The 15418-nt window shown below is 46.9% G+C and overlaps 1 protein-coding gene across 1 annotated transcript; it reads right to left on the reverse strand.

Moving 5' to 3' along the window:
- Positions 1–11937: 11937 nt before the first annotated feature.
- RHOB (ras homolog family member B) lies at positions 11938–14225 on the reverse strand. Its single transcript, XM_069605897.1, has one exon. It carries the CDS (start codon positions 13887–13889, stop codon positions 13296–13298), a length of 594 nt encoding a protein of 197 aa, XP_069461998.1. The 5' UTR covers positions 13890–14225; the 3' UTR covers positions 11938–13295.
- Between the last annotated feature and the right edge of the window lie 1193 nt (positions 14226–15418).

Below are 15418 nucleotides of genomic sequence, written 5' to 3' on the forward strand. Positions count from 1 at the left end.
TGGGCTTGGGGTGTTTTACGGTCAGTAGTCATTGTGTGCTGTTGTGCAAGTCTATGTGTGGTTTGTTTTGTTGTTGCAGTGTAGTGAAGTTTGTGCGGATTGATTTGTTGTAGGCTTGTGGTTGTGTTTGGTTAGAGTTTGAGAGGTGTATGCAGAGGGGTGAAATTGTTAGTGGATGGGTAAAATTGGCATTGCTGTCCTTGCAGTTCTGTCTAGGTGTGATGCTTGCTATCATTCACTTTTCCATCTGAGTGTGGCACTTGCTCATTTTCAATATACTATTTAGATGTGAGGCAGGCTAGTGATCAGGATTCCCTCTAAGTGTGGGACTTGGTAACATTCACAGTTTCATTTAAGTGTGGCACATGCTAACATTCACAGTCATATCTATATGTGATGCAGGCTAAAGTTAAGAATTCCATCTAATTCCATCTAAGTATGGCACATGCTAACATTCACAATCCTATCTAGATGTGATGCAGGATAAAGATAAGCATTCCATCTAATTCCATCTAAGTGTGGCACATTCTAACATTCACAATTCTATCTAGATGTGATGCAGGGCAATCTTCACAGTTCTCTATAGGTGTGGCACTAGTTAACATTGGCAAGTAAAGTAGTGTGTAATGCAATGCAACATTTACAGTCCAGCCATGAATAGATTTATTCTGGTGGTCACAAATCTCTCTAAGCATGCATGGTGTAGGTCTAGTGCAGTCTACATTATGGAATGGTAAGGTAGAGTGGCAGGGGCTTTCTGGAGTAGAGTAATTGCTCTACACCCCACTCATGCCACACTCACAGTTTTTGTTGGTGTCTGTAGATTGATGGATTCACTAGCCTCCCCTGCGGACACCTGCAGACACGTCTTGGAACTGCCAATGTAGGAGCCGCCCTATGTCTTGGGCCCTTAGCCGCGGGGGCTGCCGGGCATAGGGCTGCCCTGGGAAGGTCAGTTATGACCAGGTGGATGTACCAATCAGGGGAGGTGGGCGGGTTGGAGGGAGAGGATGGGACTGGGAAAAGGCCAGACACAAACAAAGAACTACACCCCACAGACTGCACCTTTTGGATGCAGTCCAGCACAGAAAAACTGGCTCAGAAGACAAAAGAAACACTAGACAGACACAAGATTAGCGCACAGTGCTCACCAATAAAATATAAATACATACATTAATTAAATAAATAATAAAAACATTTAAAAAACAAAAATTAAAAAAACACACACCACTCCCAAAGAATGCATAAAGCACGCCAAAAACGGATTACAATCATTGTGAAACTACTCACTCACAATCAACCAGCCCCTAAAGTTGCTTCCAACCTGGTTTCCCTGCCACATCCTTCCACGTGGCTGTTCACAGAACAAAAAAAAAATCCAGCGAGAAGAGGCTATATGGATGCTATTAAGGATGTGATGATGGCAAACTACATGAAAACCTTGAGAATCGGGAGAAGCACACAAGAAGACAATAAACTAAATGACGACCTGGACAGCACAACACACTTGGGAAATAACATATGTTACCAACATATGAAAGAAGTTGGAAGACGAACCTCAGAGGAAGAATGCTTTGATTGTGCACTCTTAGCATACAGCATGGGGAAGTTGAAGATATTTGTAGCTGTGGAAATTGATGTCCAGACAGCCCACTGTCTATCACACATAGCAATGTGCAAAACCAGAGGCCAGTTCATGGGAAGTGATGCTTCACTGAAATGGGCATCTGAAGCAACTGATCCAAACAAAGACGATTATGTTCAGGACATAAAGACAAGAAACAATGGAAAAACAAAGAACATTGTGATTAGATATGAGAAGCCTGGAGTCAAAGGAGCAGAAATCAAAAGAGAGACAAACCAAAGACTGAACGTTCAAGGAAAAACTCCAGAGAAGCTCGGAGCTGGAAGAACAGAGGCCAAATTCAAATCTGGGGACAGTGCTTTCATCAGACGGATGGGAGAAAGGAGTAGTGATCTGCAGATCATGGATGATCATCCATCGTTACCAGAGTACTATTGACATAGTACAAAATGGAAGCAAACCATTATGGCCAAAACATGCTAAACTATTGACATGGGTCGAGGACAGAGGAGGACCCATTCAGATAATGCCATTGGAGACTCCAAAATTCTGCTTCAAGAATAATGGCACAAGGAAAATGGGAGAGAATCAGAACTGTGGATAAGTGTTTGACACTCCAGGAATGATACATGGAACAGCAGTAATCATGGATCATTATTGGGCATGTGGATCCAAAGCATACATCAGACTGCTGAAAAATTGGGGAGGTATATGCACATTGGTGAATGTCCATGTTCCAGCATTGGTTTTTCCAAAAAGTGATCTCAATATTGGAAGCTTCCCAAAAGCAGATGCTCACCTGAGGAAGAAGAGATCTGTGGAACTAATGAACAGAATGAAGAGAGAGAATTCGTTTTCTGCCAAATCAGAAGAAGCGTTACATGCGATTCCATATGAACACAGGCTGTTCAGCCTCACCTCCATCAGTGTTCACGACAATTCTGATGCCAAGAGCTCATGTTGGAGCAAATACTAAATGGTTACAGATAACCAGATGGGAGTTACTCCAGACCATCAACACAACCATAAAAGGATTCAATGCAATCAAGGAAGAGTTAAGGGCGATCCGACTAATGACTCTCCAGAACAGATATGTCATTGACATGATCACAGCTATGGATGGAGGTGTTTGTGCAAAAATTGGAGAATCATGTTCCACATTCATACCCTTGCACAATGATGAGAATGGAACTTTATCAGAAGCCATAGGCATGCCGACAAAACTACAGAATCAAACGATAGACGAAGTTGATGACGACAGTTGGTTTGGATCACTATTTTCAAGGGTTCCACAATGGATGGCAGATGCATTCAAATTCCTAGGAGCCGTGCTAGTGATGACAATTCTTGGATTCTGTGTTGTCAAGATAATATATCAGTGCCAGAAAACTGCAAAAAAGGCCATAGGGGTGAAGATCATGATTGTTGTGGAGTCAGGATTAAAGCCCAAGGACCTGACTGATGAAGAAAAAAGAGAATTTGTGAAAGCTAATTGTTGCCCTCTGCCCATGCAGCCCTGGTATCTAAGGGCCACAAGGCAAAGGGCTGCTCCTACAGTAGCAGCTCCAGACAGTTTCTGTAGGTGTCAGCAGGGGAAGCAGCCACTCACTAACGTAAACCACGCCTACACTACTACTAACCCTTCTCCCCCAGTGCCACATATAACCAAACAGGTACTCAGTGCCCTCCACCTAGCTTTAGCTCAACACACTAAACTTAGAGAAGGACCAACAGTGCCCCCACCTTAGTCCCGAGGCGCAGTGTCATACTTGGACCGCCAACCGCCAACCAGAAGCAGCAGCTGGCTCCAGTGCACAGACGCGGATATGTCCTTGTAGAAGGTTAACCAAGTGTAGTTCAGTTGTTTCTATTGTAATTATCACCCCATTTGGTGATTGCTGCCCAATATTAAAATGTGTGCGATTTTTGTGAATTTTAAAAGAAATAATATTGCATTTTCACCAACCGACCTGGTTCAGGGTCCATTGTGACCCGGGGTATTTGTAAAAGTGGGTGTGAGACGGGCCAGGTACTGGCTCAAGGATCTGCGTGATTTTTCCATCGCGGAAACGTCCACAATGGAAATGTTTGTATGAGAAATGTGCAAACCACAAAAGGTTTGCACATTTCCCATGCGAACACGCATTCAAAACCCCTACCTACCCACACCCACAACATACCCACAACACTCAACACACCCCCACACACACCCCGAACATAAACAAACTCTACTTACCTTTTTTACATGCCGAGACCAGGCTGCGCCAGTTCCCTTTCACTTCTGTGATCGGGAACTGGCGCTGCCGGGTCCTTTTCTTTTTTTCAGGCGTTGCAGTGGTGTCTCCCGCACACAGTATACCACACAGTATAGTGAGCCGGGTGTTGTGAGGGACACCCAAGCAGCCCCCATTTCTTCAGTTGTGCTGCGGGGGACACCCCCACAACACCCTGCTCACTATACCACACAGTATAGTGAGTGGGGTCTTGCGGGGGGACACCCCCACAGCTCCCATAATCTTTTTTTGTTTTGTTTTATACTTACCTACAATGCTACCAAAGGGTCGAACTTTTGGTGTTCGAACCTTTGGTGATAGCATTTTTCTGCCTTTTTGTACAGTTGGACATTTTTTTTTTGGTCCGATCGTACAATTCCCTGGCTCAATTTGAATTTGTTGAAATTTAAGAAAAAGCATTCCTATTGAGCACCACAGCCCAGGCTAATACCAAGTGTCCTTGAAGCAGGTATACATGACTGGGAACTAGAGTGCGCACATCACCTTCCTTTTTCTACATAATGTTACAAGAGTCCCAGGCTACAGAGGCAGCGGCTGCCGGGTTAATATGCCCCACTTAGGAGAGCCATAATGATGTTTTCTCCCCTCCCCCAATTATGGGAAAGAAATGCGCCTTTGGAGGGGAGTTGGTTCCTGGTCACCTGAATTGAACACAATTGTGCTATCACTACAGCTAACAGAATTCCTTGAGACAGAAATTGAAGCTAATCAGTAACACCTGAAAAGAAAGACTGCCTCCCTGAAGATTGTTAGAGACATGAAAGCGCTTGGAGGAGATCATCAACTGAACTGCAGCAGGTATACATGACTGGGAACTAGAGTGAGTGCCGCACCTACCTTTTTCTACATAATGTTATAAGATTTTGCATTTGTATTACCACACTGTGGTGGCTGCTGCCCTAAATTTTGTTTTGCTCTGATTTTTCATATGAATTATAAAAATAAATAAATATTTTATTGTTACACACCGGCTTGGTTCATGGTCCATTGTGATACAGAGTTTTTGTTAAAGTGGGTGTGGGATGGGTTAGGTGCCTCTTCAAGAAAGAACCCACGGTTCAAATAATAAAAAAATAAAATGGTGTTTTATTGTGCGCCACCTTCAGTGTCCGTGGAAGAAGTCCCTGGTTGGAGTGTGCCATGCCATAATATCTGTTACACGTATACAAACGTTGTTGACGACACGCAAGTATGTCTGCAAATCTCAGGTAATTCCTCCCAGGACGTCGATGTGGTCAACAGACCTACGGTGTCATACAGAATTGGATGGCTGCCCACAACCTCTGTCTCAACGACGAGAAGACTGAGCTTCTCATTGTAGGCTCCCCTCACTGAGTAAGCACCCTGGACCCATCCTACACCTGCTTCCCCGTTGATGGGACAACCCGGTAGGTTTCCAAGCATGTGAAGACATGGGGCGTTTATCATGAGGCTGAACTTAATATGCTCCACCATATTAATGCGATGGCCTCCTCCACAGCCAGGTTAGTCTCCCTGAGTAGGAAACTCATCTCTCCCACAAACTGCCTCGCCCTTGCCATCATGGGTAGCAAGCTCGATTACAGCAATGTGTTGTTTTCCGGGACCTCCTCCAAGAGCATGGGGAAACTTCAACTCTTACAAAACAAGGCACTAAAGGCAGCCATAGGCCTAAAACTCATCAACCACATCACAGCAACAAGAAGGAAAGTTCAGTGACTACCCATAAAAGCACAAAATGAACTTAAAAAGCTGGTCCTTGCAGACCAGTCTTCACCAGAACGCCCCTCCTACCGTATCCCTGCATTGCTGCAAAACAAGTGACTTCATATCTCAGCTCTTCATCCAGCTGCACCCTACTCACCCCCACTTCGTAAGCAATCAGAGAGCTTCAGCTTTTGCGTGACCGCTCTCCCCCTCGGGAATACTCTCCCTGACCACATCAGAAATTAACCTTTTCCATTGGTCTTCAAAAAAAACTCCTAAAAACCTAGCTATTTAACTGACTTCAACTGTGTGCACTTTTACTTACTCTTTTTTAATGGGTGCTTTCCACTAGTCCTGTACAAGCGCTGCGATACATACGGGTCTCGGCACTGTACAAATGAAATAAATAGTAGTTTGTTATTTATATAGCGCCTTTATCCCATTAATATGCTTCAAAGCCCTTGTTGGAACGCCCTTGCTCAACCAAAGTGCAGGTATGAGAAAATCCTCATAAAGGGCTTATTATGGGTGTGTGCATTTAGCCAAGATAAGGAATTAGGATGGCTGGCCGGGCTCCAGTAAGCAACCCAAGAGGTCAGGCATGTGGATGGGTGGTGAGGGAGGTCAGGAGAGCGTGCAAGTGCAAGAGACACGTGTTCAGCTAGACCTAATTTTTTACGTGGCCATCACTGCATTCTAGTGTGTGTGGATGGGGAGCCGAGCCTGCGGCAGATGTGCACCAAAGTGGTGCATTTATATCTACCTTGATGCTTGGGTGGAGCTCATCTTTGGTGTAGCTGTGTTCAGATCGTTTGTTAGAAAAGACAAGCTACCCTCATAGACTCTTCTAAGCTCTAAAGATGTACCAGGATAGGCACGCTATCCTGGTACTTCCTCTATACGTGATAGGCAGACTACCATACTATCTTATGATCACAGAATTATAGAACCTCTAAGCGCAATGTACTGGCCACCCTTATAGTATTGCTGTATTTACTAAGTTCTATAATAGGGTACCATCAGACATCTAAATGCAAGGAAACCTGCCTACATCCTCTAGAACTTTAATTGCTAGTAGGAATGTTAGACACTCAGCAGCATACTCCTGCAGTGCATTAGTCATTTTCTCACAGAATGATTCAACTTAAACATGCCCCATTCCACATGAATGGGACAGATGGTGGCACTATAGTGCTTAATAGAGATGAGATGAAGATGAGATGAAGCACCTCAAAAGGATATACACATTGGGTAGGGGCAGTGGGTATATACAGAAACGCATAAGATTTAACCCTACAACCAGCATACTGCTAAACTGGACCACCACCAAACATGAAAACTGGGATCCCCAAGTGTCCTTGGGACTCTTATACTAACACAACAAAAGCGAAATCGCCTGCAACTCGCTGGAAATAATGGGGATGCTCTCACTGGAGAATAAAAAGTGCACCCAGCACATGTAACACCGGGGGAATGGCTTCTGGTCCAAAGGTGATCTGAAAAGCAACTATCACTGTCTCAATCATCAGACACAAGTGGCTCACATGGCGGGTTTTCCAATGTACCCTTTAAAACTCATGGCAACTCTCGTTTATGTGTACTTTCGAAATCTGGGTTGGAAAACGCTTCACCATTCCTAAAATAATTGACCAGGTATGCTGTACATGCACTAAAAATAGGTCATGTAACTAATCCGCCAAAAGACATATTAATCTGACACCGGATAGAAGCTACCATTTATATTTTCATCTTGCTATCCTTCTGGGACATGGCAATCCAGGCACGTAACCATTTAAGCTACTGCTTGGTAATCAATATTCTTTTCACATTGCATTATGCTCAATGGTTGGGGAATTAGGAATGGGAGCTGGCAAACCTCTGGCCACCTGCTAAAAGGGAATACAAATTGTTGGCTCCACTTACATTTGAACATTGTAGTGTAGTTGTCATTTATATAGTATATTTTCCCATTTGTATGGCCTAAATACGCTTTGTGGTAGGAACGTTCTCTGTAAAAAGGCATAAAGAGTGTGTGTGTGTATGTGCACGCATTTGGCCCATACTAGGAAATGGGTGGGATGGATAGGCTCCAGTAAGCAACCCAAGTGATCAGGCACGAGGACGGGTGCTGCGGGAGGTCACGACAGAATGCTAGTGTAAGAGAATCAATGGGCCTCATTACGAATCAGGCATTAAGGGTTTAACGGCGCCGACCCTTAACGCCTGATTCCAATGTCCCTTTGCGCCATGGTGAGTTTAACGCCTGCTTTTTGCAGGCGTTAAAATCCATGGCGCTAAGGGACCATGGTGCTAATTACGCCACCGTAATTTACGGTGGCGTAATTAGCGCCTTCCTCACTCCCATTATGCCCTATGGGGCAAAAATGGGAAAGGGTAAAATGGGGATTTACCGCCCCACTCACCTTGGATTGGGGCGGTAAATCCGCCATGGTGTAAACATAGTTAAACATAGTTTACACCGTGGTGGTAACGGTACGACCCAGGCGGCAATTTACCGCCTGGGTCGTAATGAGGCCCAATGTGTGCCCAGTTAGACCGACAATTGTCATAGGCTGTCACTGCATTATAATGGCAGAGGAGTTGAGGCAAGTCTGGTGTAAGAGAGCAGCAAGGGGTTGGGCAAGTGGGCTGTTTTGAAGTCTTCCTTACGAACTTGCTTCGAACCAAGCCATTTGATGGTTTTCCTACGAGAGGTGCGAGTCTCCATACATGTGAAGTTCAGCTGCCAAGTAGGTTGATGTTCAAGACTGCTTTGTAGGAGATGCATGCAGTTTTTAATATAATCCTGGAAGGAAGTGCTGCCAGTGAAGCTTGCAGTGTGTTGGAGAAATAAAGACAATTTTGTAAGCAGCTGTAGTAATGAGGTGGGCTGCCTTGAGGGGTGGGGGATGGTGTGCAGCTGGAAGCCCAGTAAGGAGCAGTTCCCCAACCAATGTGTGTAATCACAAGGGCTTAAGACTACCATGGAGAAGTCATGCCAGAGGATGATTGGGTTGATTTTCCAGAGTGCGGCGATCTGTAGCTATGCAGTGTGTGCCTTTTCAGCTATGTGCTTATGGAAGGTAAGGCTACTGTCAAAAACGAGTTTGACAGCGGAGCAGCGATTCCTTTCTCACAAATCGCCCTGCCATTGTTGCACGGTGTTGTTGTTAGCTGGATTCACTCTTGGTGGGGGTTCAGTTTGTGGTAGGCTTTTGACATCCATGTTGCGTTGGTATCCAGGCATTTGCGAAGGCACGCAATGCCCGGATAGCCTCTGACCTCATGGTATACAAGAGTGTCATCAACATTATGATGGATGGTTGTAGAGGGGTCATTAAGGAGAGCTCCCAGGGGTTTTATGTACAGACTAAAGATGAGCTGGCGTGGGGTGGTACCTTGGGAGACACCAAGTGACTGGGTGTCAGTTGGGTCTGAATTAGCCCATCTACCTGGCCGGGTGTCTCTCAGATAGGTAGAACACAAACCCTTTTGGGACAGTTCTAAATTAAGCTTATCCTAAAAGTGAGGAAGAGGAATTAAGTGGTCGACTGTTTCAAAGGCAGCCAAGACTAGGAGGCACAGCACAGGATCTAGTCTACCACATATCAAACCAGTTGTTTTGGCGTCCAGGCTTGTGAAACAGCACTGTGATCAATGGTGGCAAAGGTCCGTCAGAAGACAACCATTGCACATGGCAAAATCTCTTTGGTGGCGCATTCGGCAAAGCACACACATACGGACGCAGTTTCTTTGCTATGGAGTGGATATGAGCTACCAGTAGCTCTCACCATGGAGTTGTGTGATTGATGTACATTGAGTAATTGATGGCCTCCATTTTAAGAGCATGTTTAGAAAACGCAGTTTAGATACTGGAAGAAAAATGTGAGTGGTCTCAAGGATGTATTTATTTATTGGACATTTGTATGGCGTCTATACAGCAGAAAGTGTCCCCCGTTGCCAGTGTGCAATGCAGTTTATGAATTCAGAGAAGTGATTGTGAGATGGCGTCCGAAGACCACAACACTATTGAATTTGTGGCATCCCGCCTACGAAGGCTGCCCCCCACAAGGGCTGTCTTTTGTTCCAATCCGTCTCCTGGTCCTTTTTGGAAGTGGGGGGGGGGCGTTTCTTCACCCCCTCCTCCCTGCTTACCCCTACATTCTTAATGCAGCCCCTGCAGTCTTCAAACAGTTGGCAAGCAACCGCTCGATCTTTCTATACATGACATTTTGTGTGTCTGGCGTCCAGCTACATGGCCTGCAGACCAGGAATGAATGTAGAAGTATGCAAATGATCAAAGTTACAGCTAGCATCACTTCTCTTTCTAGGAGTCAATGACAGATTGTGGGAAATTTCATGGACATGTGTATGGTGTTCAGGGTGTCTGGGTGAAAGGTGTTAATTGTGGATGGCGTGTCAGCAGTGGCACCATGTTTTTCAGTCATCTTCTTGGGTTTGGGTGAAGATGAATAATCCTGTTGCACCAACAAGCAGACATTGAGCAGTATAAGGGGTACAGCATAAGTTCCGTTTTCCGAAAATAGTGTGCATTACATGTCGGTGAAGGACGATTTTTCTTTTGTCATTTTCAAGGATGTGAAGGGACTCTTGTAGGTGAGAATATGCACTTCCTATACTCCCCACAGGCGGTTTTTAATGTGGTCTTCAGTTTGGGCTAATAGATGTCACTTGCAACACCTGAGCCTAAACTATTGCATTAGAATACTGATAGGGATTAATGGCATGTGGGTATATGGAAGCACAGCTTGCAGGCGTTGTTTGGTTATTTGCCCACCCATTGTTGGCCCATTGCCATGCTAAACCCTATGCCATTTGCAGCCTCTTCCTAACCCTCCCCGCCCAAAACACCTCCCCATGGGAACTGTTTGAGCTCCCTCATCAAGCGCAATAAAAATTGCACTCCAAGTTCCTGCAAGTGTTCTTTCAAAGCAGACTTCTGACTTTTAAACCTGCGACTGGTGTAATGTGTTAACCAGGTTGCCTTCAGCCACCCCATTTATAAGCACGATAGTCCTGTTGAAAAGCATTGGACGGGTTTAGGCATTTACCGTGCACTGCTCTTGGATGCCCAGGTGTTCGAACCATTTTGCATCTGCACCCATCAATAGCCAGTTAATACCACCACGGCTGTGCCTGCCAGGCGTCTTTCCCATGCCTACACAGAAGCCTAAACTGGTAGCATTGCCAAAGCTCAAAAGTTTAAGAGTGCTGTGGTGCACAATAATCGTTTTCCCCAGTGATGCCACCCCTGCCTAGAGCAACGGCAGTTTGGAAGTTGAACCAGTGACGAGTTTAGTAGTAATGACCTGAGAGTAGAGCCTTCCCCCCAACTCTATCTGGTAGACATCGGGCCATTTTCCTGACCTGGGTGCCTCGTTTAGTTCTGCCTGAAACTGAAGTTTGGGTTCCCACTCACTTTGCTTGCACATTGAATGAGAAGGATCACAGGGACGCTACAATAGGGAGTGTGTGATTATCAAGTTAAATTGCCAAGCGGGGCGAAATAACCAATTCATTATGCCAGTAGAGAAATGTAGTACCATTAAAATGGCTTAAACCAACAGGCTATTATTGAAGTCTATGTAAACCAGGCCATTATTTAAGTCTATGTAAAAGGGACTGCACTTAAAGGGTTAACAGAGTCCCTTTCTCTCGGGTACCATCAACCTGTGTTTCGCCATATCAGTTGGACTACAATTCCCACCAGCCTTAGTGATCTAACAATCAGGGCCGAGTGATCAAGGTTATAGTCCAAAATATTCGAAGCCGGTGGCAGCAAATCCATGCCACGCAGGGACGTCACGTGTGCTACAGACATGCCTTTTTAGGAGCGTCCAGTTTCTAACCGCCCGATTTCCAGCATTGGCCTTTTTTCCCCTTCATTTTTTTTAAATAGGAATAGGTTGGGAGGGCTCTCCATAACGGCCGGTCCTCTGAAAAGGAGAGCTATCACAGCCCGTGAGCCGCAGTAGCCTGGCAGGCGCCACGTCCTGTGCTAGAAAGAATTGCTGCCGCACAGCTCCCCAAACGCATCCCCTCCCCTTTCCCCGCGCATGACAAAGCCTGCGCCTATTCGCTTTCAACGGTGCACTTCCCCCTCCCACAAAGCTGCTCCTTTCAAAACGGCAAATCCCAGCTGCATATGAAAAGAGGAAGTCGACAGAGGTCAGCGCCAAACCGCACCCTGGAAACAAAAGCAACACTCAACCCCCCCCCAAGAGACGGAACAAAAAGGCAAGCAGTGGAAATAGAAATGCACGTTTAAACATCGCGTTACAGAAAGCCCACCCCACGGCGTTTGCAGCAAATGCACCCTCCTCGTCGTCGGAAGAGAAAAGCAGCACACGCTTGTCATCTTAGAACAATTTTAATACTTTACATTAGAAAAAAATATATACAGTTCATAGAATTATGTAAACATGTCTATTCCCCCGCATCACCACTTGTCAAGGTTAACGGGGCCCACCGGTTTTGTTTCACAAACATGAGCCCATGGGCAAATATACAATACTGTAAAGAGTCACATTAGTGCTGTCACAGCAAAAAATGCAGTGGTTTTATTTAACACTTCGGGGAAGTCTCAATCTTAGGTGTTCTTGTTTAATAGAAAGAGGGATAAACAACGCAGGTGTGTTAAGAGGCTAGTGTCAGGTGTCAATTGAGTGCATCGTACAAAATATGTGCATGGTATGCAATCTGCTTTCGATAAATACATTTTAAAAACGCGGTCCCAAAGTGAGCCTCTAGGGGCGGTTTTATCTTTTCAGAAGACACCCCCAAAAAAATAGTGTTTCCATCAGAGTGTAAGTTTGATAATAGCCACCCTGCATTTCATATCCGTCGGGTGGCAACATCAAATCCGCAATTTTAGCAAGAAATTAAACGGTGGAGCCAGCGACCCCACAAAACATACACACACTAAGCATTTGATTATTCAGAAGGTACAATTTTCTTCGAGACGGGTGTCCCTTCTATATAGTCAAAACGCATCAGAGAGCAAAGGAATGTGCTGTTTAGAAAGCACTGCAATATTTGAAAGTGACAGTAGAAACTGTTGTATGAAAGTGACTTGGTAAATCACAGCTGTACTAAAGGAATAAGACGCATACACCCCGACCCACATCTGGATGCAACTGAACAACAACGATTTATAATGGAATTAAACAGTCAATTTGGTTTTCACTAGACGGGTGGGAAAACGCATTAGATTGTTGGCAACCCCATCGATCTTGGAGGAGACAGTGGGAAATTAACAAAAGATGCCCCCCAAAGAACCCAGTCTGTACACAAACGTTCCGGGCGTCCCGCGGGCCTCATCTCGTCGATGGTGATGTTTCTTGTGCATTACACATAGAAGAGGAATGGTCCAGTGCTCGAGTCCACAGACCCAGGGCCCTCATGCAGCAAGAACGACGACATCCACTGGAGTCAATGCCGAATTCGCTGGGGCTCGTAGTCTGTCCTGGGTACAGGCAACCCTCCTTGGAGTCAATCGGGGGCTCACAGCCATGCTCCGCCGCTTCCCTCCCCCCGGGGGACCCTGCAGGAGTTAGCACAGCCTCCCTGAGCCCACAGGCTAGTCTGGGGGGTACCCCCTGGCTCGGGGGGCCATGCCGGCTGGGTGCAGCCTCTGAGGCTTTTACGCAGCCTCCTTTGGGCTCTTTAGTCTTTTCTGTGTCCTGAGGCTAGCAGGAGCCCACCCCTGTTCACAGCACCTTGCAGCAATTGATGCACCCGCCCCCGGCGGCCCCGTGCCTCTTCTGCAGGGCGGCGCGGGTGGCCGTCTCGAAGACCTCGCGCACGCCCTCCTTGGTCTTGGCCGAGCACTCGAGGTAGTCGTAGGCGCCGATGCGCAGCGCCATGGCGCGGCCGTCCTCGGCGCGCACGGGCTCCTGCTTCATGCGCGCCAGCTCGCCCCGCACGTGCTCGTCCTGCCGCAGGTCCTTCTTGTTGGCCACCAGGATGATGGGCACGCTGGGGCAGAAGTGCCGGACCTCGGGCACCCACTTCTCGGGGATGTTCTCCAGCGAGTCGGGGCTGTCGGCCGAGAAGCACATGAGGATGACGTCCGTGTCCGGGTAGGAGAGCGGGCGCAGGCGGTCGTAGTCCTCCTGGCCGGCCGTGTCCCAGAGGGCCAGCTCCACCTGCTTGCCGTCCACCTCGATGTCCGCCACGTAGTTCTCGAACACGGTGGGCACGTAGACCTCGGGGAACTCGTCTTTGCTGAACACGATCAGCAGGCAGGTCTTGCCGCACGCGCCGTCTCCCACCACCACGAGCTTCTTCCGGATGGCCGCCATGGCGCCCTGTGACGTCACGGATGCGCACGGAACGTCAGGAGTCGCGGGGATCTCTCGTGCAGCACGTCACGCTGTACGGCCACTGGCAGCTGATCCCTGCACGATTATTTAACGGGTTCTGGCGTCTTCCGGTGCCGGAGTCCTCAGATTCTCGGAGAAGGCGGCTTCCTTTCCGCTTTATAGCAATATACGGCACTCGTGATTTACAAATGTCTTTTTATTTTCCCCTGAAACAGCAGACTCGCCCCTTCTCTTGCACCGATGGCCGCTGCAGCCCTTCTCCTTCCAGCTGCTGCCTTGTCGCCTCGGCTCTGCTGCAGGCAACTGGGCTGGGCTGCTATTTAAAGGCACCGGCCGCTTTCCTAATATAGCCAGCCAATCGCCGAACGCAGGGTGAGCTCATCGCTGCAGGCCGGCCGGCGATTGGAGCAGGGTTGTGTGCTCCGGGAGGGTGATTGACAGGGACGTAGGCGGAGGGGGCGGGGGTCAGGAGAGGCCTTCCTTCCCCTCCTCCACTCTCAGCATCCTGGAGGCAGGCGGCACGGGCAGAATGTGCAATGAGCGAGAAATCCGCACTGTGAGGGTGGGAACGGTTTTCACAGCTCAGAGAGACACGCACGGCGGCTTCTCGTTTGGTAGGAGCGAGCAGCGACAGCAAGACTGGAGCCTTCCCGGAAGACTCGCTGTAACACCGATATTTATGCACGCTAGTAGCTAAAAGACTACTTCTGATAGGTGAATTAAAGGATTGGATCTATACTCTGGTTCGGTTTTTCTAACAGTCATTGTAAGAGACAATCTAAATGGTGCAGAGATTGTCTTCCTATAACACGAGGTTCTATGCTACACCTCGAACAACAACTGACAGTACGAAGGGAGTGTCCCTGGTTTGTTTGCAATCTCAGTGAAGGTCATTGCTACAGCACCTGTCTGCAGCACCTCGTTGAGTAAATACTGTAGCGAATACCAGTGTCCTCTAATCTCTTTAAGAATATGGATACAACGAATGATAACGTTCCGAAAATGGAACCCCACATGCAAAAGTGATACATTTGCCTCTCGTGTTTAGTTTTCAAAAGGAGACGTTGTATTCCTTTACCCAAATGGAGGCACACTCTTCCCATATCAAAACAGGAATACGTTTTGTTAGATTATCATAATGCTGTTTCTGATGCTGAGCGAACATTTGCATAGACTTGCATTATGTGCTGAATAATGTAGTTAGGCTGGACACGGTACTTGGCGTTTTTTATCCAAGCTTCGGATGTCTGGTGGCGAACAAGACTGGGCACGTGCATGCAGTGCACCCTCATTATTTCAACCCTTTACATATTCTCACAAACGATCGCTGATAGACTATCACTTTGCCAAATGCATTCCACCTATGCTGTCTCAGAGGGAAATCACGTTGAAAGAAATGTTTTCTTTTCATTAAGGAGAACATTGAAAATATTAGTAATACGTTTTCAACTTTAATGGCAACAAATGTGGAGAGGCCAAAGAAACCGGCAGGCACCTAGTTCACTCAC

Source organism: Ambystoma mexicanum, chromosome 4p (genome assembly GCF_040938575.1).
Source record: "Ambystoma mexicanum isolate Mex_15411 chromosome 4p, UKY_AmexF1_1, whole genome shotgun sequence".
Taxonomy (NCBI): Eukaryota; Metazoa; Chordata; class Amphibia; order Caudata; family Ambystomatidae; genus Ambystoma; species Ambystoma mexicanum.